Source organism: Callospermophilus lateralis, chromosome 13, assembly GCF_048772815.1.
Source record: "Callospermophilus lateralis isolate mCalLat2 chromosome 13, mCalLat2.hap1, whole genome shotgun sequence".
Taxonomy (NCBI): domain Eukaryota; kingdom Metazoa; phylum Chordata; class Mammalia; order Rodentia; family Sciuridae; genus Callospermophilus; species Callospermophilus lateralis.
Genome location: NC_135317.1, coordinates 15,960,919 through 15,987,347, shown reverse-complemented (window position 1 = coordinate 15,987,347; position 26,429 = coordinate 15,960,919). Strand labels below are relative to the sequence as shown.

The 26,429-nt window shown below is 39.9% G+C and overlaps 1 protein-coding gene across 1 annotated transcript in view; it reads right to left on the bottom strand.

The window, feature by feature from the left end:
• The window catches only part of Ryr2 (ryanodine receptor 2), a 585,643-nt gene that overhangs the window by 366,556 nt on the left and 192,658 nt on the right, over positions 1-26,429 (bottom strand). The window contains exon 3 of the mRNA XM_076832381.1: positions 14,456-14,560. Coding sequence (XP_076688496.1) covers positions 14,456-14,560 — 105 coding nt within the window. The remainder of the gene's footprint in view (positions 1-14,455; positions 14,561-26,429) is intronic.

Genomic DNA, 26,429 nt, shown 5'->3' with positions numbered 1-26,429 from the left:
GTAACCTGTCTGGGTATTGCCCCTCCCTACAGGGAGCTACAAGATCATTAATTAATGTGTCCTGGGCTGCTCCATCCTTCCCTTCCCCTTCAGCCCACCTGTTTCCCACCTTTTAGGCATCCCAGCAAGCATTTCCTAGGCCTAGTCAAATGCCTAGTCACTTACACAGGAAGGAGAAAGATAAGGGGAAGAGGACAGTAGAACAAAGGAAGCCTAGGACAAAAGGGCAGAACACCTTGCTTCTTGGGATACCAGGATACCAGCTATGGCCCCCTCCTCCCTCCCAGGAAAAGTATGTGTTACCCCCTTTTTAATAAACCTTGCTTTATATGCTTGCCTCAGCATGCTTCTCTAATATTCAAACTTCAACACACAAGGAAGCAGAACTCGTCACAGATACCCAGAAGTATCACTACCCCAATACCCCCTCCCTTTTCCTCCTTCCCCTTTGCTCTATACAAATTTCCTCCATTCCTTCCATGCTCCCCCCACATTATGGATCAGTATCCTCGTACCAGAGAAAACATTCAGCCTTTGGTTTGGGGGGATTGGCTTACTTCAGTTAGCATGATATTCCTCCAACTTGAACCATTTACCAGCAAATGCCATGATTTTATTCTCTTTTAATGCTGAGTAATATTCCATTGTGTATATATACCAGTTTCTTTATCCATTCATCAATTGAAGGATATCTAGGTTGGTTCCACTGTTTAGCTATTGTGAATTGTGCTGCTATGATCATTGATGTGGCTCCATCACTGTAGTATGCCGTTTTTAAGTCCTTTGGTTATAAACCAAGGAGTGAGATAGCTAGGTCAAATGGTAGTTCCATTCCATGTTCTCTAAGGAATCTCCATACTGCTTTCCAGAGTGGTTGTACCAATTTGCAGTCCCACCAGCAGTGTAAGATTGTGCCGTTTCCCCCACATCCTCTCCAAAACTTATTGTTGCTTGAATTCTTGATAACTGCCATTCTGACTGGAGTGAGATAAAATCTGTTTTGATTTGCATTTCTCTAATTAGTAGAGATATTGAACATTTGTTCATACATTTGTTGATCGATTGTATATCCTCTGACAAGTGTCTGTTCAGTTCCTTGGCCCATTTATTGAGTGGGTTATTTGTTTTTTTGGTGTTAAGGTTTTCGAGTTCTTTATATATCCTGGAGATTAGTAGTCTGATGTGTGTGTGGTAAAAAAATGTAGTCCTATTCTGTAGGCTCTCTATTCACCTCAGTGAATGTTTCTTTTGCTAAGAAGTTTTTTAGATTGAATCCATCCCATTTATTGATTCTTGCGCTATGAGTCTTATTAAGAAAATCGGGGCCTAATCCCACATGATGGAGATTTGGGCCTATTTTCTCTTCTATTAGGTGAGGTCTCAGGTCTAATTTCTAGGTCCTTGATCTATTTTGAGTTTTGTGCATGGTGAGAGATAGGGACTTAATTTCATTTTGCTGCCTATGAAGTTCCAGTTTTCCCAGCACCATTTGTTGCTGTGGGTTAATCTCTGTGTCCTCTATTCTGACGCACTGGTCTACAAGTCTATTTTGGTGCCAATACCATGCCATTTTTGTTACTATTGCTCTGTAGTGTAGTTTAAGGTCTGGTATCATGTTACCACCTGCTTCACTCTTCTTGCTAAGTATTGCTTTGGCTATTCTGGGTGTCTTATTTTTCAAGATGAGTTTCATGATTGCTTATTAAAATACAATTGACTTAAAAGCAATCAGTTTATGCCTTGAAAATTGAAAGGAAAAGAAACAAGTATTTAACTACAATTTGTTAAATTATAAACTAACATTTATACCTCTTGACATAGGCATTGCATTGGTAGACTTGCTTTCTGTCCTATAACTAGTATTTCCAATAGTTAGAAGCTACTTTATTTACCTTTTTCCATCTTTACATGTGTTTTCAAATGGCAGAACTACAGACGCAGCACTGAACCTCCAACAGAGCTCTCAGGTACAGAAATGGAAAATGCAAAGTACTAAATTAGGACACAGATACAACATTTATGTTAGGGAAATTATAAATAAAGATCATCTCTGTGTAGTAAAATGTTAAATGTGATTTCTATTTTAAACTGCATGAGACTTCAAACTCCTTCCTATTAGTATGAGAAAGAGATTTACCACAAATTTAATTAAGCAAATGAAGTCACAAACGTAAGTCCAGTAACTTGTTAAGGACATTGGCCCAATTTTCTGGCTTTACTGATTTCGCATTAATCAGGCAGAACTCCCTAGTTTTTTAGATATTGAACAATGAAATAGATTTAGTACAGTAATCTTAACAGTATTCCACACTAACACACATATTACCTAATTCAAGGAAAGACTTTATAACTTTTTATCACATTTTTTATTTTTTTCTCTTTTAAAAAATTTAAGCCAGGGTCTGGGGTTGTGGCTCCATGGTACAGTGCTCCCCTAGCACATATAAGGCGCTGGGTTCGATCCTCAGCACCACATAAAAATAAACAAAGGTATTGTGTCCAACTGAAAAAAAAAACATGAAGCCAGGCAACAAAACCCAAATTCTACCATTTCCTAAATAATTCCTGTGTTAGAACAGGTGTGAGCCTAAGCAACTTCATTTTAAAAACTCCAGTTTGAAACCTGCAGTCTCAGACACATCCAACAGATCCCTCCAGTATGGCCTCAGACAAGTTACTTCCCCTCACCCTGATAAACAGAGTGAAGCCCCTGGCAGGCTGTCTTCACCTGGTAAAAGGGAAAGGTGAAAAAATCAGGGTGGAGACCACCCGTCCAAATATTTCTGATCCCAGGGTAAATGATGTCACTGAATCCAGTGATAGCTGATAAGGATTGAAAGGGGGCTCAAAAGCCCCAAAATTTAGTATAAATAGTAGAGCTAATGAACAGGGATTCAGCCAGCCGAAACAAGGATGCACTGGAGCTGGAGAGCGTGATGAAGATCTGGACTGACATCTCATCACTTGTCGTCATTTCCTGTATCTCTGCCTGATCCTTACCACTCTCAAACTCTACCACCTCTTCAGGACCTTGGTGAGAGCCACAACTTCTCCCTACAGCCCTCTCCTCAACTGGTCGTCCACTCCATGCCAGGAAAAGCCTGCCTTGGTTCTGTACCTGATCACCGAGGTCTGAGTGAGTGTGCATATACTGGACGTAAAGTCTAAGGCTTGAGACTTCTGAACTTAGCATGCGGAGGGAATGTCTGTAACTAGCCTGTCATGGTTAAGTGTTTTGCAGTGCTTAGAATTAATCTACAATTGTTTGCTGTGAATGGATTATGTCTATTGCAGAGCCTAGCATTAAGGATTGTTGTTTTCTTGATTAAGAATCTAATTGTATTGAGTAATTTGAGTGAATAAAGCACTGAAAGGGGCAGAAGTGCATGGATATTCTTTATTTCTCCCCTCAACTGCATACATTGCAATTTTCCCCCCCTCAAGACAACAGGACAGTTCTTAGAATACTACTTAAATGCTATCTGAATTTGCCTAAACCCTCAGGAAAACACGTATACTTTTATCTCACAGTAAATACTACTTCCTAAAAGCATAGAATATGCTAAAATGACTCTTGCATAAACTTCCAAGTTAACAAATTCAAGTGGATGGATACTAATAATGTAGTCGCTCTCTCCCATGTAGGATACATATCAGAATTAGTAAGTACAATTAAATACCACAAGTAATTTCATGTGGGAGAATCAACAGTCAAGAAGAGGATGATCTTGGAGGGAAAGGGCAATGAGGGAGGACAGCCTCATTACTAAACATTGAAATGTTTCTAAAATGTCAGATCATTAAATCAGGAAAGTTGGCAATAACAGCCATGCTTGTGTGACAGAATACTTAGTGCAGAGCAACAGCCTGGGAACGGGCGTGAATTTACTGTACAATATAAAAGACATCACAGTAAATATAAGGAAGAGATCATCAGTCATGAATAATGATTGGACTGTGGTATAACCATCCGGAAAAATCAACTTAAATACTCATCTCAATGAACCTCAGACAGATCTACCATGAATAACAGGCTTAATATAATAAACTCTCCAATTACTTCTAGACCTACTCACTATGAAGAAATGATGGGTACACAGGGAGATACGGTGCTTTTAAAATGTAGTCCAGCCCTGTCCTGCAATCCCTCACCTTCTTCCTTTCCAATGTGAGGCCTGAGGAATCAATCTTGCAAAGGAGAGGTGGTGGGAAGATGAGCCACCCTGCCATCCACAGAGGTTGAGCCAAGACTCACCACCCACATTCACAACTGTATGCCTGGAGTGGGCTTCAGGAAGCAAGCCCCTGAGGCACTCTAAAGAGATCCAGAAATTTCCTTGAAGGAGATGGGGACTCCAGATGGATACACTGGTACCAGGCTCAACAGAGTTGTCTGGGCCAAAAGAACAAGGATGGTCCCTGACTGTATTTGTGTATGGATGTCCAGAGAACAATGAAGACAAAAAGTCACCAACTCAAAGCTTTATGCTTTGGTAATTGTGTGCCCATTACCACTTCCAAAAGAAACACAGACAATCAGGGGGATGAGAACAAAATGCCAACTGCTAGATAAACTGATAGAAAACTGCAAAAAATAAATACCTTAACAATTCGATGCAATCCCAATAAGTTATTTTGTAGAGATTTTAAAATGCATCTGGGAAGGTTAAAAAAAAAAACAATAACCAACACAATATTGGAGAACAAAAATTTTGCTATCAGAACTTCAAAACTTACTATAGAACTAAACTAATCAAGACAGTGAAAGAAGATGCAAATCATGCACTGCCTATTGTACTGCTCAACACCACAGAAGAGATGGCAGAAAGAGAGCTACGTATGGTGAGGAGGAAGAAAAAGCAGACAACAGAGAAAGCACAGCCTCTTGAACAAATGATGCTGGAAGAGCTAGACATTTACATTATGGAATAATAAAAAAAAGAGTGAAGTCAGAACCAGAACTCAATCCTTGCACAAAAAGATCTAACTGTAATATGCAAAAGTAAAACTCATAGAAAATACCACAGAAGAAAATGTAAGAGACCCTGTGAAGGTGATGACATTTCACATATTACACCAAAAGCATTATCCATGCATGACATAAAGATTGACAAGTTGGGCTCCATTAAAATTAAAAACTTCTGTCCTATGAAAGACATTGTTAATGGTATGAAGAGAAGCTGCCGCAGTCTGGCTGGGCACAAATCGCGAGCCACTCAAGCAGGAACAAACTTTATTTCCAAACTCCACCAGCACACTCCCTGGGAACTCTCCCAAACGTCACCCACGCGGCTCCTCCAGGAACACACCACACACCAACCGGAACTCCCACCACCGGAACTCCCACCACCGGAACTTCACCAACCAGAGCTCAACCAGTACTCAATGGGAACTCCGCGAGAACTCAAAAGTCATCATCTTAATGGCTCGCTGGCATCACCTCTCAATCACTACTTTTGGAAAAAATGCCATGCGTCATCCCAACTCGGCTGTGGCCCTCAACAAGAAGCCACAACAGGGATAGAATTTCTGTGAAACAGACTTACTCACTATTAAGACTGGTGCCCACCATATACACACAACTCTTAAAATGCAACAATAAGGAAATAAACAGCCCAATTCAAGACAAGGCAAGATCTGACTAGATATTCAACCAATGAAGACACAAAGATGGCAAGGAAGCATACAAAAAGATGTTCCACATCATGTGATCCATAAATTGCAAATTAAAACAATCATGCACACCTATTGGAATGTCTAAAATCAAAACAGTGACATCATCGAATGCTGGTGAGGATGTAGAGCAACAGAAGCTCACATTTGCTGCTAGGTGGAGCACACCACGGTGTATCCACAGTGGAAAACAGTTGGGCAGTTTCTCTTGAGACTGAATATACTCAGCACATGATCCCACTCCTTAGGATTTATCCAAAGGAGTTGAAAACTTAGGTCCACGTGAAAACCTGCACACACATTTATAGTAGCTTTATTCATCAGCAAAACTTAGAAGCAATCAAGATGTCCATCCCACAAGAAATGGGCACAACCAATCAATGAAATTTTTTTTCAGTAGCAAAATAAATGAGCCTTAAATTCAAATTGCTACACAAAAGAATGCAGTCCAGAAAGCCTAGGTATGTGATTCCAACCATAAGATGTTCTGGAAAAGGCAAGGCCACAGAGGTAGTAGAAGATCAGCTATTTAAAATGGTTATGGAGGATCCAGAGTTGAAGAGGTGAAGCACAGAGTCTTCAGGGCAGTAAAAATATTCCCTATTGTACAGCAAAGATAGATCCATGTCATTATTCATTTTTCAAAGCCTACAGAATGAACAGCACAAAGAATAAAACCTACTGTAAACATGGGACTTTGTTAATAATAATACATCAGTACTGGCTCAATGATTATAACAAATGCAGCACACTAGGGCAAGACTAATAACAAAGCTGAGGAGACAGGGAGGTTTTGTACAAACTCTTTACTTCCCAACCATTTTCTCTATACAGAAAACTGTTTTAAAATAGTGAAAAATATTTTCAAATGTAAAACAAATCAAATACATTTAATTCTAATGTAAAGAAATGTATCTAATGATTGCACTGTGCTCTCACTAGTGCTACATAAGGCACAATTTTCTCTTATCAGGTAATACAGTGCTCTTGAAAAATTCTTCTCAGAAGACTCACTTTTTCCAAAACTATGGAAATTGGTATAATATAATATCTATGCAGAAGTCCCTTCAGTCAGAAATATTGACCAATATCTGTTTAAAAAAAACAGGCCCTCTCATAGGCATTAGTAGGATAATACATAGACACAACAGATGGGAAGCCCAGTCAGTCCTTCTGGGTTTATGCTCTGATGTGGGCAGTAATCTAACTGATAGGCAGTCACTCAACAAATCATTAACACCAACTGTGTCAGAAGGGAGAAAGTGCTTTGAAGAAACCACCACCAAGGTATGAAGGTACCTAACTGGTAAATGCACATGCGTGTATGTGTGCATGCGTGTGTGTGCACACCTGTGTCTGTGTGTGTTTGGCAGGGGGAGTAATGGGTAGTATTGTTTCATAAAGACTGGTGAAAGAAGGAAGTTTTCCACCCAACTAAAGTATTTTAAGAAAATAAAGTTAAAATTTTAAACAAACAAAAATTAGAGGTTCAATAGATTCCAAGTACATTTAAATCATTGTAATTCCAGAATATCAGAGAAATTTACCATCTGATTCATGTTTGCTAATATTTACACATAAAAAATGTTTTTCTCCTTTGTAAACACAAAAGAATCTGAGAAAAATGTCTAAATTGAATGACACTAATGAAATAAAGTAATGTATACATTCAAGATTCATAATCTAAAACAGTGCCTAACGTGATTAAATTAAATGCTGATTAAATCGACCTCCTTATTGAGTTTGATGCTGAAATCTCTGCAAACCATGTCATTTGAATGCACAGAATGACGCAGGGCCTGAGCTGCTGAGCAGAAAGCCGCCTTTCTAGAAAGGGAAAGGCAGGAGAAGAGCCAGGGTCTGCAAACCCAGAACACGCATGTTTCGTCCAGATGACGTCCCCACTCACACATGAGCCCTTGGGAGATCCTGATCCCAGCCACTGCTGAGCTGCTGTGCCAGCTTTAGGGGTGAAGGGCAGATGCCTGTGGCCTACAGAGGCATTAGGCAAGATCTTGGCTAATATCACATCAAGTACTCAACTATCCATGGACTAGTCTCAGCCTCATCCCCAAAGCAGCCTCTAACAACAACAACAACAGGCAACAGTATGAGACTATCCATGAGTAGATACCTTAATCTTCTTCACTGTAGTAACAATTTCCTTATCTGTATGTATTCCATAACGTCATGCTCTATACCTTAAATATACACAATAAAACTTATTTTTTTTAAAGTAAACTTCTTTTCCTGGTGAGTCATTAGCCCAGCCAGCCGAGAAACTTTCAATGATGTACAGAACACAATCTATGTCACATATAGGTATGAAGAAAACTCATTAACCCTACTACAGTTCTCATGCTACCCCAGTCTATTCTAATAAGGTAAAAGCAAATGGAAAGAAAATGTCAATGTAAAACTCAGCCAGAGGAGACAGTGTTGACTCTCAGCTTTGGACCATGGGCCTATCTGCCCAAAAAACTAGACAAATATCCTTCAGATACAGGGACACTGAAAAGATACCAAAACATCAGAAAATAAGGATACAAATGAAACACCAAGATCCACTTTTGCAACTATGTATACTGAAAACTCAGAAAGCCTTTCAAAGAGTCAAGTCTTGTTTATGCAAAATATGTCTGCATCTGTGAATTGGCAGGCACATAAAAGAACCTGCAGGTAACCCCTGCCCAGCTTGCAGGGAGGTCAGGTTCCCATCAGAACATCTTTCAGGGGCAAGATTCAGCCACAAGATGCTCTGGCTCCCACCTGGTCTTGCTAACCATCTTTCTGAAGCTCAGTGTTTCCATGAGGAGCAGACAAATAACAGCACCCCAGGGACACCACGTCCCAATCCCTGGAACCTGTGTGCATGTTACAGGAAAGCACTCTGCCACTTTTGAATTGGAGGTCGAGTCCAGAGAAGCTAACGAAAGGGCTCTCCCAGAGTGCAGAGGGTGGGTGCAGCCCTGGAAACTCCTTGATTTTAATTCAGAGAGACTGCTACAGAGCTATCTGCAAGACAGTGAACTTATATTGGTAATGTATTCCAGCAGCCAGAGATACCCCTGGCTAAAACCTTCAGATAGCTGGAGCTTTCTATGGTGGTGATGGAGCACTTGGTTTTTAACACTCAGTTCAGAGTTTATCACAGTTTTCTCTAGGGGGACGGGATCCGGCAGGAGCTCCTCAGGACATCCTGATGTTAAGGTCATGAAAGCAATACAACACACCCATGATGCCTCCTGTGTCGGGACTCTTCTTCACATTTTGCTTATTTAATTTTCATACAAATCCATGAGGGAGATGGTTTGGTGTCCACCTTATAAATAAGAAAACTCAGGCCCAGAGAGGTTGAGTAACTTTTCTCACATGACCAGGAATTGCATTTGGTGAGTTTGCAGTCACCTGTCTTTAACTACCATGGCACACACACCATCCTTCTTCCTGGCTCATCTCCTCTCGCACAAACATAAAATGATCTGAGATGCACTTAACTTGTCTGAAAATGGGGCCTCAATATTTATAAATGTATTTATGAAAAACTCCTGTATGACGATTCAGTGTTTAAAAAATTAGGGTTATTTATTTATTTTTACATACATGACAATAGTGGAATGCATTACACTCATTATTACCCATTTACAGCACAATTTTTCGTAACTCTGTATATAAAATATGGCTGAGGTAGTGGCTCAGCAGTAGTGTGCTCGCCTAGCACAGGCAAGGCCCTGGGTTCGATCTTCAGCACCACATAAAAACAAAGATATTGTGTCCAACTACAACTTAAAAAAAAAAAAAATTATATATATAGTATTTTTTTTAAAATGTGTTTTCTAAAAAAATATTTACAACTAAATTTGGCTACTGGCTTTTTCAATGCCCTGAGAGAGGATTTAATAGAATGGAGAGATAAAGATTTAATAGAATGACACAAGTGTGCTACAATTCCACATCCTACTACTCCATTTTTAATAAAAACACAACACCTGAGTTTGTTGCATATTTCAATTAACAATCACCTGAAATTAGAAGACAATGTATCATGTAAAAATAACATTTTTACAGTCTTAGAAAATAATAAGTCTGTTAGTAAATTAAAGCAAAAATAATTTTAAATCTCTGGACATGCCATTGTCTTCCTGGCAAGTTTTGCTTTCTACCAGTTTAACAAGATCAAACTACTCCTTGGAAAATTTTAAAATTATTTTTATATTAATAGTTTAATATTACTTCTAATTGTCTTAGAAATGATTCTTAAAAATTAAAATAAAATTAAAAGTAATAAGTTCACATTCCATTCCTTCTTCATGTGAACAATGCAATTGTTTTTCTATCCTTATGATCATAAGCTCATTGATGACAAAACTCACTTATTATTAGTTTTTGTATCAACAGAGCCCTTATACAATACAATTTCTCATAAATGTTTAAAAATTTTACATTAAGGGAATATTAGAATTGAATTTTCTCAATATTAAGTTCAACATTATCCATATTTTATTACATTCTGTATTTTATTGACTTTTAAAGTATCACTCATAATTTATATTAAACTACCAATACCCGAAAGAAATATACACTATAAATTAAGTGAAAAAATGATACATATCATAATCACCTGAAGTACAGATTTTAACCTCTTACCCATCACAGCAGGATGTAAGAGGCAAGGTTTGGCTAATTTTTGATCCAGCTAAATACCCTAACAAAGGGACCAAGAATTAAGTGGCCATAAGCCAAAGCTAAGAGATAAGGTCCTACAATTCTCCCAGAAGCTAGTTAATCAAACTCAGAAAGGACAGTCAATGTTACGTCTTTAAATCATAAACGAACACACAAGCCATGTATGGTACAAATGGTACACATGTGATCGAACAAAAGCAATGCTTTTTCAACAAAGAAACTATAAAAATACTATTTGAAAAATAAGAACGTTCTAGAAATTTCAGGTTCCAAAATCAAAGCTCTTTACACTGTGTAATGTCACCTCTCACTTGACATCCACACTCACGTGAATACCTAGTTTAAACTGGACTAGGTATCAAAATTATATGGAGAAAAGTATTATCAACTACCTTTGAAAATTAACTGAAAAATAAGTGCCAGAAACAAAAGTTCACAGAAATAAAACTCTATTAACTAGAAAACACAGGAATGAGCAAATGTTATCACCTAATCTGTATTTTAACAAGATCCTGTCACTGTTGAGCGGGCAAAGCCCACATGCCAGCACCAGCTGGGGTTCTGGGGCAGGAAAGGAAAATGAGATTAGCCAAGACCCCAGAGAAGGGAGGAAGCTGCCAGGCTGGGTAAAGGCAGTCAGGACTTAGTAACTGCACATGAGTAAGAGGAGCAGTGAAAATGGCCCCTGTGGACCACGAGCTCGCTTGCTGTTCCACCACACCTCGGCTTCCTACCTGCTCCCAGCACCATGAACTGGTCTTCCCTGAAGCCATGGAGCCAACTCCTGGCAGAGCAGGGAAGCAACTGTGAGATGGCAAAGCCCCTGCTCTCAGTCATATGCTCCCTCATAAACCAGCACATAAAACAGATCTGAAACAAAAGACCCTCAAAGTCATAAGTGGAGCAGCTCTCAGAACCACCAGGACCTAGGAGGCAAGGTTAGCACTCGCAGCAATCCAGAAACACAGAGCCAAAGAGAGGCGATGTGCACTGCACAAGGCACATTCTCCTCCCTGCTCCAGGACATGGTCTCCATCCTTAGGACCTCTCAAGCCCTGGGAGCAGCTACTGAGACAAACACGCTTTAACCTGTTACTGCCGACACGCTCTGAAGGAGAACAGCAGCTCAGCCATAGTCCATGACATAGGCATCTCTCAGGTCAAGATCTTGTCTACACCACTTTCTCAGGAAATGAAAACCTCCTTTAGATGTATTGTACAAAATGTGTTTGGTGCCACCAAAAAAAAAAAAAAAAAAATTATTCTAACAGTCACAATGAGCAGTCTTTAGGTAACAGAAAAAAAATTAAGTAGTATTTTTCCTGTCTCATCTTACATACTTCTTTGGCAATTCATGATTTCCATGATTTGCTTCGTCAGATAATGTTGAAACCCTCCTGTTAGATTCCCGTCACCTTATGAAAACCGTGCTTCCTTCATGGGCCCAAGATCATGAGAGAAAAGCTCCTCAACTACAGAAAGCAGAGGCACTGCTCTGAAGAAAAGTGTTTCCTCGTATGTTGAGTGTACCTTGTGTATCACAGCACTTTTAACATTAAACAGAATCAGTATTACACAGGAATTCCAGAAGAACTATTAAAGAACAGACTTTGTAAATAACATTGATTATGGAAAAGTGGGCAATGAGGTAACACATAAGGTTTTCTTTGGTAAATTAATTTGTAAGGAAATAATGTCATGAAAATTAGTCATTCCTTTCTAATCTGTTATCCTAGGAAATGGGGATCTTTATTCTAGAGAACCTACTGCATGTAATTTATTAACTCAGAGGTCAATTTGCTTCACAAAAGGATTCGCCATTACAGCACTACATGGAGTTTAAAGGCGACATCAGAAGACTCAAGGAGAGATGATATAGGCATCCACAAGATGATTCCTACACAAGTCCCAGCAGCATCCGTTGATCAAATATAACCAGAAGGGATCTTTAGCCTGTTCACACTCTCATGATTAAAATGGTTGTTACAGTGAAAACAGCTATTCCTCTGGTAAATATAACTGGACCACCCCAAAAGTCCTCCAGGACCCCCAGAAATCACTCAGACCACCCCAACCTCCAGCACTATGGTTGAGAGCCAATTGATTTGCTAGTAGTTACATCAAAAAAGTTTTGAATTATTTTGAATATCATTCCTGAGTGTAATCAAAAATGCTTACCTAAGAAAATCATTCTCTCCCCTAAAATTTTATATAATCTTCCCTTGAGCTATTCCCTAGTATGTTTTCTTCCTAAAAACATGCTAGTAGCTAGAAGTAAAATTCAGCTCCATGAAATGTATTTCTTTCCTAGTAGATTTTCTTCAAATTACACATCCTTATTAGTGGCTTATAGTAGCTCTGCTGGGTTCTATGAAATGGTATTCCACACATCACACGAATGACCACTTAATTATTTTTTTTAGAGAAAGAGAGAAAAGAGAATTTTTAAATATTTATTTTTCGGTTTTCAATGGACACAACATCTTTATTTTATTTTTATGTGGTGCTGAGGATCGAACCCAGCGCCCCGTGCATGCCAGGTGAGCTTTTACCACTTGAGCCACATCCCCAGCCCAACCACTTCATCTTTGATAGAAACTTTCTAGATAGAGAACTCAAATTTTAATTCAGCTAAATTAAAACATGTGGATATAGAAATTCTAATAAATATCTTAAAAACATAATTCCTAAAATAGTGTCTAAAATCACTTCCTATTACACACAGAATATTTAGAGCTGGCCTAGTACAATCTTATGATTTTGATGAGATAAAATATCTTTTCAAGGCTATTAATTTAGCAAAAACAGCTTTGCAATGTAAAAATTAAATTTTGGGCAATTTGGATGTTATCCACAAAGATAGGTGAAATAGCAATACACATTTTTCTAGACACTAATGCAAAAGATTTCTCTTTGTAAAAATAGATTTGCATTTCAAAATTGATAAGCTCAGGGATATTTAATAATCAGGTTAATAAAAGGTTATTGCAGACAGAAGTTAACTGTTAAACTGGTTCTTAATTTAAGTCTACAAGTTTTGCATAAAAACACTGAAACTTTAAAGGAAATTTTATCTGTTTTATCTATTTTAATACAGTAATTTCAAGCTTTGTTGTAAATGAAAACAGAATCTGAAATATTAAACTACAGATAATGCATAGGGTACTTTGTAAAATAAGCATTTAGTCTAAAATTTTTGAACTATAAGGGTTAAAAAAATAATGTTACAACACAATAAATCCCTCATTTCTATGGAACCATGTATTATTAATCTCTTTACTTATTTATCCCGACTAGAATAATGGTTCAAAAATTAGAGCAATACATAGATCATTAATGACGAAAGAAAAAATTTGGATGAGTTCCTGGAAGTAATCCAGTTTATTAAACTATACAACACTGCAGCACTTAGCACACCCCTAAAAAAATTAGAGAAGACACAAAAACATGACCGTTTATCTTCCTGCTTAACTGTAAACTGTATGAATTAGCTAGGAATGGGTAGTAGCCCAGTAAGAGGGTGTCTTATAGAACATAATTAAAGTAACCAGATAAACTTTTGAAGAAAAAAATCTGCATTTGGAAACAGAAAAAATTTTCAGAAAAAAAATAGCTATTTGCAAAATTGTAATGGACTAAAGCCATATGACTATAATTTCATCACCTAAAGTATGTAAGTGCCATGAAATTTTACTCGCCATACAACAGCTTAGAAGCTTAGATCGTAGCCACACAGTTATAGGCTTTTAACAATAAATAAATGGTCAGTGACAAAGAGCCATGCACAACACAACCGGTCAAGACAACAACAGAGCTCAGAGGACAACACAGGCAGACACACAGATGCCCCAGGAAGGCTGCTTACAAACGCCAACATGAGCCCGAGAGGCAGCCACACAGACCACATCGCGCCTGGGTTTCTTTTTTCAAGTCTTTAAGATATGACAGGGTGCTAGGTAAAGCACAAGATCAACCCCAAGGAGTCACAACTGAGAGCCACTGATTTATCTCCCCAAACAAGATTTCCAACACCTGTAAGAGCCGCCGTCACAAGGCAGCCAAGCACACTAAAATACTCAGTCTAAAGTGTACTTGCCCCTTCCGACTTCTCCACCGTGTTAGCCAGCATCTCCTGCAGGGCCCGCACCGAGAGGGACTGCTCCAGCACAAAGGTGCAGATGGACAGGTCCGGGGGCACATTCTGAAAGCAAAGAGAGAGAGCTGTGAGTATGTCACCAGCGTCAAGCACCCAGGCCCCATCTGCCTTGGTGTCCTCGAGCTGCTGTCACAGAAGTGATGGTGCTTGCTACCTCTGACTGTCAGCTGCCCGTCACCACCACACACTGTCATTACTGCTCTCGTTCAATGCATTTTTTTAATATTTATTTTTTAGTTGTAATTGGACACAATACCTTTATTTATTGTTTTGTAGTGCTGAGGATCGAACCCAGGGCCTCACACGTGCTAGGCGAGCACCGAGTCACAACCCCAGTTTACATTCAATACATTGTTAAACTCAGGTAACCACAGCTGCCACCCCTAGAGTGTATACCCTGACACATGCTGTCCTGGAGCTTTGTGTATAGCTCCTGTGGTTCTCCACAACAGGGACTATTACTACCTTCAGTGGACAAGAAAACAGAGGTTAGGCCACTTTTCCAAAGTTACAGAGTTACAAAATACTCAAGCCAGGATTGAAATCTAGATTATTTCAACTCATACATTTATTTCTAAACTACCAAGCATTCTTTTGATTTTAAAAAAACATCTAAAGAACACAGAAATAATACTTGCCTCAGGTTAATATTGTAATTAAGCAAATATAAAGTTGAACTAATATGCAATATTCATTTATACAGTTTCTCCTTGTGCACAAAGATAAACACTTTCTTCTTATCGGATGTCATATTCTGCCTTTAACTTGGGGTGTACTTATTGGGCTCCCCATTCTGCACATGTGTGTGCTCTTTTATTTCCTTACCAATGATTTTCCCTTCTCCTCCTTTCCGTTAGCCTTCCAATCCAATCAATACACAATACTTTCTAGAAATCTCAAAAGGTGACTGTCAATGAGGTGAGGGAACCAGGATAAGAACCGACTGGTTAATTAGAGAGAACTCAGCCTTCTTAATCATGCAAGCTTCTCCACTTGAGGTAAACGGGATCCTGGGCAGGTGCTCAAAGAAGATCTTCATAACAAAAGAGCATTATAAATATATTGAATACATAATAAAACCAAGACTGTTCTCCTCCATAAAAGGAATATTCTGAGGACAAATCTGATACATCAGAATTATAATTTTGTAAGATTTATTAAATTAAGCCACTACCACTGGAATGACTTCTTTTGTCATTAGCAAAGAATGCTTTATGGCTTGAAGGAAAAACAAAATACCAGGGGTCCCGAATTAACATTAAAATTATCTTATGGGTTAATGAAGCACACGATCCGACCACAAGTTCTGTTTACACCCAACAAACTTTCCAGGGTTTATTTTCTAATGAATATCCTCTAGATTGTTCCTTCTGCCTAGCATTGGGCTTCTGTGCCTCAACTTGGCCAGTCTTCACCCCACGTGACAATCACAGTCAGTGGCCCAGGGCTGTTGCTGTTCCCCCTTGCAGCCTGCTGGAGAAGCATTTTCTTTCCAAAATCTTGAGATAAAAGATTGAAAGCCAAATATCTACTATGAAATTTATGAATAAATATTCCTAAATTTGATTTTCTAAGGTCTGACTATATTGACTACAGTCTTTCCTCTCCAGATCAAGACAAAGCTACGAGGAGAAAAATCCATTAATGGAAGTGCTTATTCATTCATATCCATGCCAGAAAAACTGACAGGTAGTGCTGCCAGGATGCTGGGTTACTAGCTGGAGTGCTGGTGAGCTGGCTCAGAGGAGGTGTCTCCACACTGATGTGCAGCATCTGCCCATTCCTATGATATCAACACCCATCACTGTGGACGTCACCACATTACAGTTTGTACGAGAGCTCACAATGCCATCTAGTACTTAACAATCTACTCCCAACATCTGCAAAATCTCCAGCTCACCTTTGAAATGATTTCAGACCAATATTCATTATTTTTTTTTTAAAGTCAGCATATTAAGAGAGCAAAGTGCATGGATTCTATAAACAGACCATCTGAGCAAGAATCCTGGCCTCACTACTTATCGGCTATTAACTTTTGTAATTTTTTATTTCCTTCCCTGAAAAAAATAGCATAATATTCATACCACCCTCATAAGACTGTTGTTAAAAACAAATGAAGAAGTGTATGTGAAGAGCTTATCATGATGTTAAGAACACAGCAAGAATTCAAAATAAGCAAACCAGCACCATTTGTCTCATGTATGAGGACTTCTCTCCTGTTGGGGCATGTGTAGTACCACTAATTTCTTAGCATTGTTCTTACCTGTTTTCTACTTTGACAAATAGTAGAAAACACAGATTTGTGCTCATATCATCCCGAATGTTCTGGCACTTTCACAGCACTTTCTAGTTAAACATTTACACTCTGAGGATTGTAAACTGTTTCATGCCTCACTCTGATGGAACCCTTCAAGTATGAACTACCCGATTCTTGAAAACTGCAGAGGTTTGGAACGAGTTCATCCTGCTGAACCCACTTCCTGTTTCCACAGTGATAGTCCTGGGGCAGGGACTCTCAGAAAATGGGAGCCAGTGGGCAAAGACCTGCCAGCGAGCCTCAAGGCAATGCTTTTTAGACCACCTTCCAGCTCCACTGGCCTGAACCCTTCTCTCCATACAAATGTAAGAGAAGAGCTGTTGACATCAGGAAAACCTGAAGCCATACAAACCAGAGCTTTGTGAGACACTCTCCATTTTGCTCTCAATAAAAAGGCCCTACTTATCCTAGGCATCAGAATCATGTCCATAATTTGGTACCATTTAAAGTCAACTCTGAAATGTATTCCTCAGATCACATACCTGCTCTTCCCAATAACCTTGACATGTTTACATTATACTCACTATAGCACTGATACTGAGCCTTTGTTCTGCATCCTAAAAATCAGGCTGGTCACTGGGAAAAAAAAAAAAAAGGGTCCTAGTCATTAACCAAAAACCAATTGAATGACTCAAACCTAAGCAAGTCCCAGAACCCACATAGCAAAGAAGGCCTACCATCTGTGAACATCTGTGGTGGAAGCTCCAACTTACAAACCCTTATACAGTATCTTTAGTTTTAAATTTTTTTTCAAGTCTCATTACTGAGAACAAAGTCCATATTTAGAACTTCACTTTCAAAGAACTCTGCTTGCCCTTCCTGTGAACATGCTCCCAAACCATAAAAGAAATCCTTAGCTACATAATGGGCTCTTCAGAATGCTCAGATCACAGCAGAATATCCAGCCGTCATCATGGCTGAGCACGCACAGCCACCTGCCTCTCAGTCACAGCGATTCTGGCTGTGTAAACATCTGCCCCAGATGCCCAGAAACTGCCCCAAGCAAGTAGAAATTAGACAGGTGGTTCTTGCTTGTCTTATGGAGACACCAGTTTCATCCAGATATGTGGACTTTAGCAAAAGCAAAAACTAAGCTATCAGCATAGCCATGTGCTTCCTTTTTTCAAAACAAACTGGTTACTGTTATCCTCATCCTGGCCAACATCACATAATCTTAGGAGGAGAGTCTCTAGAGTAACCTCAAAGCGGCATCTGGCCTGCTGGCACTGGACAGGCCATGTAAAATCAATTAAGTTTCCTACCGAGGTATCCATCAAACATTTGGCTTCCACAGATGTGTCTGCCTAATTCACTTAAAGGCCTATTGAAACATGACATTGCCTTAACTGAACCGCAACCAACCATTTAGAACTGTAATCAGCATCAAGCAACCCCTCCTGTTACCGCTGTGTAAAAACTGAACACTCATAAGCTACTGTTTCAGAATCCCTATCCTGTTTTCTCAGTCTGAAATGGCCACCACCAGGTCTCCAAAATATGAAAACCATTCTGTATTTTCAAATCACACATAAATGGAAGCACTTTAAAAACATTTTCCTTGTAGAGAAGTCAAACAACACTGAAAATTGAAAATTATCTTTAGTTACAAATTAGTTACAATTATACTCATTTGACTCCCTGAAGGAACTACTCAACTTTTTGGGTGTACATCTTTCCGATCCTGTTTTCTAACCATTTACACATATATGCTTATGTGGAAATGCACAGACTGGCTCTTCCCATTAATGGGCTCACTTCATACAAATTATAGTTCTTTAATTCACTAATATACTCCAGATACCACAGCCTGTTAGTAAGCATAACACCACTTCATTCAGCACAACTGCCACAAAATCTAGAGGCACTGGATTCCCACTGAAGGCAGCTCACGTGTGCTGCCATGCAGCATGAGCTGTACACTGCGGGTTCCTCACCACCCCACCAGTCTGGCACAGTGACTCACCCAGAAAAAGTGCTCCATATTTGATCAACTTACTCCAACTATGCATTTATCTATTTCTGGGAATCGAAATAAATGTGCAAATAGGAAGTTACAGCCCTCATGACCAGACTCTCTACTTTGGGTTTCAGTAAACCCCTAGCAGCTTTTTATTAATTGGCAAACAAGTTAACCATTCACACCATCTTTCAACTGTATTCCAAGCAACCCACAAGGTAATACAGATACCCCAAAATGTTTTACAAATTAGCAATGGGTCAAATATTGATAGTTTGACAGCATGACGCTAAGGAGAAGGGGCTTGGAATTCTCAAAGTCGACCTGGGCTTCCCTAGCAAGGGGAAAAATACTTATCTACCTCCAAGAATTGGTGAGATTCAAGACAATCAATGTTCTATAAACTGGAAAATGCCAATAAGATATGATTTTTCTGTCCCATTTAAGAAAGCTCTAAATTAAATTGAAAGCTCATAACTTCAGAGATATAAATGAAGAGAAAAGCTGCCCATCTCCTAAAAACTGTGAAGACGGCACGCTGCAATGGCAGATGGCTAGAGCCGAGGTAGGTTTGTTTCTGCCCAGCTACCCATCTGCTGAGCAGCCCTGGGCAAGGCACTGGAACTGCTGAGGTCGGCCTCCCCGCAAACCAGAGAGATGTCAAACTACTCCAGAAGACAAACTTGTTAATTTACCACCTGCAGACACAAATCAGGCCAAGTTTCACCCTCCATAGGGGGAATAACAGCCTAAAAAATGTATGTTCCTCTCAGTGGCAATGAAGCCAGGTGGCATATCCAACCAACTTCAATGGAACATGGTAGAAAGAAACCATCAGGCAGAATACCAGGGAAATCTTCCTTCGCTATTTTTATTCGTTTCATTTCTTTAAAATGTCAAATCTTAATATTCTTCAACTTCACAGCCTGGTCATGTTACTTCTAGTGTTTGGTACTATTCTTTGGGTGGCTGCCCTGGTCCCATTCTCCTTCTCTTCACCCACTGTGCAACAGAAGCTAACACGACAGCCTCTGGGAAGTCAAGACTTTTCCTGTGTCGATGAATCCTTCCAGATCAGCATTCTGAAAGACGCGCATGAACATGATCCTGACTGATGAAGCCACCTGCCTGGGCCTAACCAGGTCCGCATCCTTTGAATCTTCAGAAGGACACCTGAAGTCACACTGCTCTTGGTGCTCCTAAGGACAGGAGGTCCAGGTAGGAAAGGAGTGATGACGACGAGCAGCACAGTGCCAACTCCAAGGGCCACAGCTGTGCAGTTTAACGCTTAGCTCTGGAACCCCAGGGTGAGTCAGTGCAGTTGCCCAGGGCTGGCTCCAGGTTCATTTGGCTTTCAGCATCCGTCCATCATTACACCCTTTTCACATGATGGCATGTGGATATGCCCAGCTGTCTTATTACAATCCTCTGAAAATTCAAAGACCCAAATGTGACAGGGCAAAACAAGAACTGCACTAGTTTTATGTTCCATCCCGGGATGTCCCTCTCACTTTATGTCACAAGGTAACGCTGTCTCCAGTCGAGTCTATTCACACAGATGTTACAAGGGAGCCATCAGTGATGAACAGAGTTACTTGGAATTCTGAAATCAAAACACTCACAGGGAAACCAGAGAAGAGGCTATGAACACAGCTTCAAGCTAATAGGGAGGTTTCTTAAAAGTGGCCCATGCAAACCAGCAATTCAGCTCATCCCAGGACAACTGAGTTCCACCCTATGGCTCAGGCAAACTAACACCACTCACCACCTCAACCACAGAGAGACACCAGCTCAGATTCTAGGGAACAGCCCACTCAAGTTGCTTTTAAAACACATAATTTCTAGTCATTGATAACCATCTTAGGATGGTGCTCTGAGAAGCTAGGCTCTAAGAAGACAAATATTTGAAATTTATGGAGCTTCACCACTAATAGAGTTCAGAGCAGTGTGAATAAATTACATTAATAAATGAATATACCATAGAAGCAAAATAATTAATGGAAACATCTAAAACACTGATGCAGTTCAAGCACTCATGAATTATTGTACAGCAGATTTACTCTCTGCTCGAGAGATTCTTTTAGATTAGTGCATACATAGCAAGGCTCTGGCATTGTTGTACTAACCAAGACAAATCAACCTGTGGCCCAGATACTAGGTTGATATTATAGTCAGTGAGATCTCAGCTTTTCTCTCTCCAAGAGCCCAGGAAACCAAAATTCATGTACAAAATTGGTAGTGTCTTTAGTGAACATTTTTGATGATCAATAGTGTTGTCTCCAGGAATTCTGTGAAAAAGGAGTTTCTATATATATAGAACCCATTCGTATGTTCATTGCCTGCAAGAGAAGCTGAGACACAGATATTTGTTATAGTAACCAGGTCAGTGTAACCACCTGCAACACAATGTAGGCCATAAGAGTTACAGTTCCTGGCCTCATAATCTGGGTGAGTTTTTTTTCCTTCTTTATACAAACACACAGGTGAGGACAACCCAACAGATTCTACCTTGTCTGAAGTTTCTCAAAAAGGTCAAAGGAGAGGAAAAGTGAAACTAATAGTCATGGCTTCCAAATCAAGCTGCATAAGTGATAAGACAATGTCTTCAAATTTAATTAACTAGGTAATACAGTGTGGATTTACTCAGGCACAACCATCTCATTCTATGAAAAATGTGCTCGGTTAACTTTGTCTGAATTAACTTAAAATGGCAAAAGTTAACTACTCTGTCTGAACAAATCAAGCCAGAATCAATTCAGAATCATTGAGAACCTCAGAACTATAAACTCAATGCAGACTCAGAGAGATTCTACACCGTGGAATTCTTACTAGGAATTATGCTAATGTGGAGTCCTGTACAAACAGCTACGTAACTCAGAATGGCTGCACCACTGTCATCGTATCCTGTGTGCTAGGTGCTAACTCATCACAACCCCATAGGCTAAGTCTTATTAATCCCACTTTAGAAATGAGCAAACGGTCAGTCAGAAAAGGAGCCATGAAGAGGCCTGTGCTTAGCTGAAGACCACACCACACTGTCCGCCTGTGGGGCCCATCAGCCTGGCTCCTGGGATGTTTTCCATTTCCCTGACGTTTTGACATAGACTGAAGGATTGAGAAAACAGCCTTCACTGTGACAGTGGCCTGCTCCAAAGGAACACACAGTCATGAACCCCAACTCCAAGGGCACTTTACAAGCTCATGGCCTGGCTCGAGCCCCTCTGGGAACACCCTGGCAAAGAGCAGGAAGGCAACAAGGATCCTCCTGAGGGGATGTATTGTGAATTTATTGGGACATAGGGAATCTCCCTTACTGCCTACAGAGACCCACCTCCTCAAGGAAGGTACAGCATTTTCTGGTTGAAGAATCTTGACTAGAGTGAAGATAGAAACCTAAGTCAGGGTAGATAAGTTAGGTCATGAGCCCATAAATGTCACATGGAATTCCAACTATAGAGCTGTGAGACTTGACTCCGACTTCACCTTAGTCATCTGCACACACTGTAGAGTCTCATTAATCTGAACAAGCTACAGATCCATAGCTGAACCTAATGAAACACCAGTCAGATGAGGGACCCAAACATCCCATCCCATCCACCCCATAACTTGGCTCAGAAGGTATCCATGGGTAACACAAGCAAGTCACAGAATATTTTAGGAAGTAACTCCAGCAACTGGCTCCATGATGACTTAGGGTCATGATGTGTTGCTTTTTTAAGTCCGAAGATCAATTCAGGACATAAAAAAAGGCTTATGAGCTGCATTTTTAAAAGAGATTAAGGAGATTTCCCCAATGGCTGAGGGAGGAGGAGTATCCTCTCCCTAAAAACCAAGATGGATAAAATCAACAAGAACACTTTCAGAAATGTGGGAGGTAACTTGCAGCATACAAACACATGAGGAACTCTTATGCTTCAAACACTGCTGAACTTCAGGAAAGAACATAAGGTCTGCAATGTTCTCTCCAGGCAGCCTCCCATCTCTCCCCAGCTCACCTGACTGAGGTTCTGCCAGACCTGGCCAGACTAGTCTGTGAGGACCAGCAGCCATGCACATGGGCAAAGGGTCTGCTCCCCCAGCTTGGACTGCACCCTGCACACTGCATTACCACAAAAGTCATATTCCTGGGAGACACAATTCCACTAGCCTGTGCTTAGCCTAAAGCCTGAATCACTACATTCCTGACTAAAGTTGCACACGCACAAGAGACACAACAGGATCTAGGGCAAAGTACTTCTGGGCACACCTGAAGGTGACCAAATGCACTTCTCTACCCACGTACGGCTCCACTCATAATGTACGGAGTAAGATGCAATCAATAGGCAGTTTGGGTAAGGCACCCCATCACCATTTTTGGTTTTGTTTTTTTGTTTTTTTGGTTTTTTTTTTTTTTGGTTTGTTTGTTTTTAATGGAAAGGCTACTCCATGAAATTAACCTGTAGAAACATTCCAGCTAACACTTTGTCCCAGAGTGGCAGAAAAATGGAAGTGGGGAAGGATGTGAATAGAGGCCACAGGAAAGTTCAAACCCAAGGGCTAAAAGGGCACAGTCAATCAGAAGGTCATAGACCATACCAACAGCCTTGACATTTTTTTCCATATCCAAGTAGCATGTATTTTGACTAATTGCTCTGGTTTTTTCCAATGTCTGTTTAGCCTAGCTTTTGACCAATAGTCTTTACCTGATAGCTCCATTAATCCCTAGACGAACACACCTAAATGGTAACTTGCTATCAAGGTTCCCTCGTCAAACAAGAGTTCTGCTTCTTTGCTTCTCACCCAAACATACCCTACTCTTTTCACTCTTGTCTTCTTCTGTCCATTAATTTCATTCTTGAAATTTGTAAGTCAAGAACCTGGACATAAATCAACACAGTTAGTTGCTGAGGTCTGTTGCAATACTGGGGAACAAAGCTCACCATCGAGAGCTACAACACGCTACAGCAGTAGCAACAGCGAAGAATCCAGCTTTGCCAGCTGCACCCCTAGAGCTGCCAGCGGCAGGCCTTTCCCTGGATGGGTTAGCACTAACACTAAACGGAGCTTTCCGGGCTACAGAGGCCTGTAACTTACACAGACTGCCAGCAAAGGAAAACAATCCCCTTTTGTCTCAAACTCCAGTTTCAGTGTGGACACCTTGCTACCCAAAATGTCTTAGCACAGTTTCTCTACAAGCATTGCCTGAATGAAGGTATGCAGAAACAGCAAAGCACCTAAAAAGCTGGTCTTCAAATCAAAAGAAAAAAATTTGAGCAGGAACTTTAGTGACCACATATCACAAGGAAAGCATATCTCAGATTTAGTCCAGAAAATCTACTAAATAAGAAAACACACAAACAGAACTAGTAACAACACCCTGCAATAGGGAAATAATGGAATTCAAAGTTGCTACATTATCTGAAATTTTTAATTTTCTTTTCACTTTTTAATTTACATATGACTGAAGAATGCATTACAATTCTTATTACACATACAGAGCACAATTTTTCATATCTCTGGTTGTATGCAAAGTATATTCACACCAATACATGTACTTTGGATAATTATGATCATCACATTCCACCATCATTTCTAACCCCATGCCCTCTCCCTTCCCCTCCCAGCTCTCTGCTCTAACTAGAGTTTATCTATTCCTCCCATGCTTCCCCTCCCTATCCCACAATGAATCAGCCTCCTTTTACCAGAAAAATTTGGCACTTGGTTTTTTGGAATTGGCTAACTTCACTTAGTATTATCTTCTCTAACTCCATCTATTTACTTGCAAATGCCATGATTTTATTCTCTTTTATTGCTGAGTGATATTCCATTGCATATATATGCCATACTTTTTTTTATTGGTTGTTCAAAACATTATAAAGCACTTGACATATCATATTTCATACATTAGATTCAAGTGGGTTATGAACTCCCATTTTTACCCCAAATACAGATTGCAGAATCACATCGGTTACACATCCACATTTTTACATAATGCCATATTAGTAACTGTTGTATTCTGTTACCTTTCCTATCCTCTACTATCCCCCCTCCCCTCCCCTCCCATCTTCTCTCTCTACCCCATCTACTGTAATTCATTTCTCTCCTTGTTTTATTTTTCCCATTCCCCTCACAACCTCTTATATGTAATTTTGTATAACAATGAGGGTCTCCTTCCATTTACATGCAATTTCCCTTTTCTCTCCCTTTCCCTCTCACTTCGTGTCTCTGTTTAATGTTAATCTTTTCCTCCTGCTCTTCCGCCCTTCTCTGTTCTTAGCTGCTCTCATTATATCAAAGAAGACATTTGGCATTTGTTTTTTTAGGGATTGGCTAGCTTCACTTAGCATAATCGGCTCTAGTGCCATCCATTTCCCTGCAAATTCCATGATTTTGTCATTTTTTAGTGCTGCATAGTACTCCATTGTGTATAAATGCCACATTTTTTTTTATCCATTCATCTATTGAAGGGCATCTGGGTTGGTTCCACAATCTAGCTATTGTGAATTGTGCTGCTATGAACATCGATGTGGCAGTATCCCTGAACTACGCTCTTTTAAGGTCTTCAGGGAATAGTCCGAGAAGGGCAATAGCTGGGTCAAATGGTGGTTCCATTCCCAGCTTTCCCAGGAATCTCCATACGGCTTTCCAAATTGGCCGCACCAATTTGCAGTCCCACCAGCAATGTACAAGAGTACACTTTTCCCCACATCCTCGCCAGCACTTGTTGTTGTTTGACTTCATAATGGCTGCCAATCTTACTGGAGTGAGATGGTATCTTAGGGTGGTTTTGATTTGCATTTCTCTGACTGCTAGAGATGGTGAGCATTTTTTCGTGTACTTGTTGATTGATTGCATGTCCTCCTCTGAGAAGTGTCTGTTCAGGTCCTTGGCCCATTTGTTGATTGGGTTATTTGTTATCTTATTGTCTAATTTTTTGAGTTCTTTGTATATTCTGGATATTAGGGCTCTATCTGAAGTGTGAGGAGTAAAAATTTGTTCCCAGGATATAGGCTCCCTATTTACCTCTTTTATTGTTTCTCTTGCTGAGAAAAAACTTTTTAGTTTAAGTAAGTCCCATTTGTTGATTCTTGTTATTAACTCTTGTGCTATGGGTTCTATTAAAGAATTTGGAGCCCAACCCCACAATATGTAGATCGGAGCCAACTTTTTCTTCTATCAGACGCAGAGTCTCTGATTTGATATCAAGCTCCTTGATCCATTTTGAGTTAACTTTTGTGCATGGCGAGAGGAGGGGATTCAGCTTCATTTTGTTGCATATGGATTTCCAGTTTTCCCAGCACCATTTGTTGAAGATGCTATCCTTCCTCCATTGCATGCTTTTAGCCCCTTTATCAAATATAAGATAGTTGTAATTTTGTGGATTAGTCTCTGTGTCCTCTATTCTGTACCATTGGTCCACTCGCCTGTTTTGGTACCAGTACCATGCTGTTTTTGTTACTATTGCTCTGTAATATATTTTGAAATCTGGTATCGCTATACCGCCTGATTCACACTTCTTGCTTAGAGTTGCTTTTGCTATTCTGGGTCTTTTATTTTTCCATATGAATTTCATGATTGCTTTATCTATTTCTACAAGAAATGCCGTTGGGATTTTGATTGGCATTGCATTAAACCTACAGAGAACTTTTGGTAATATCGCC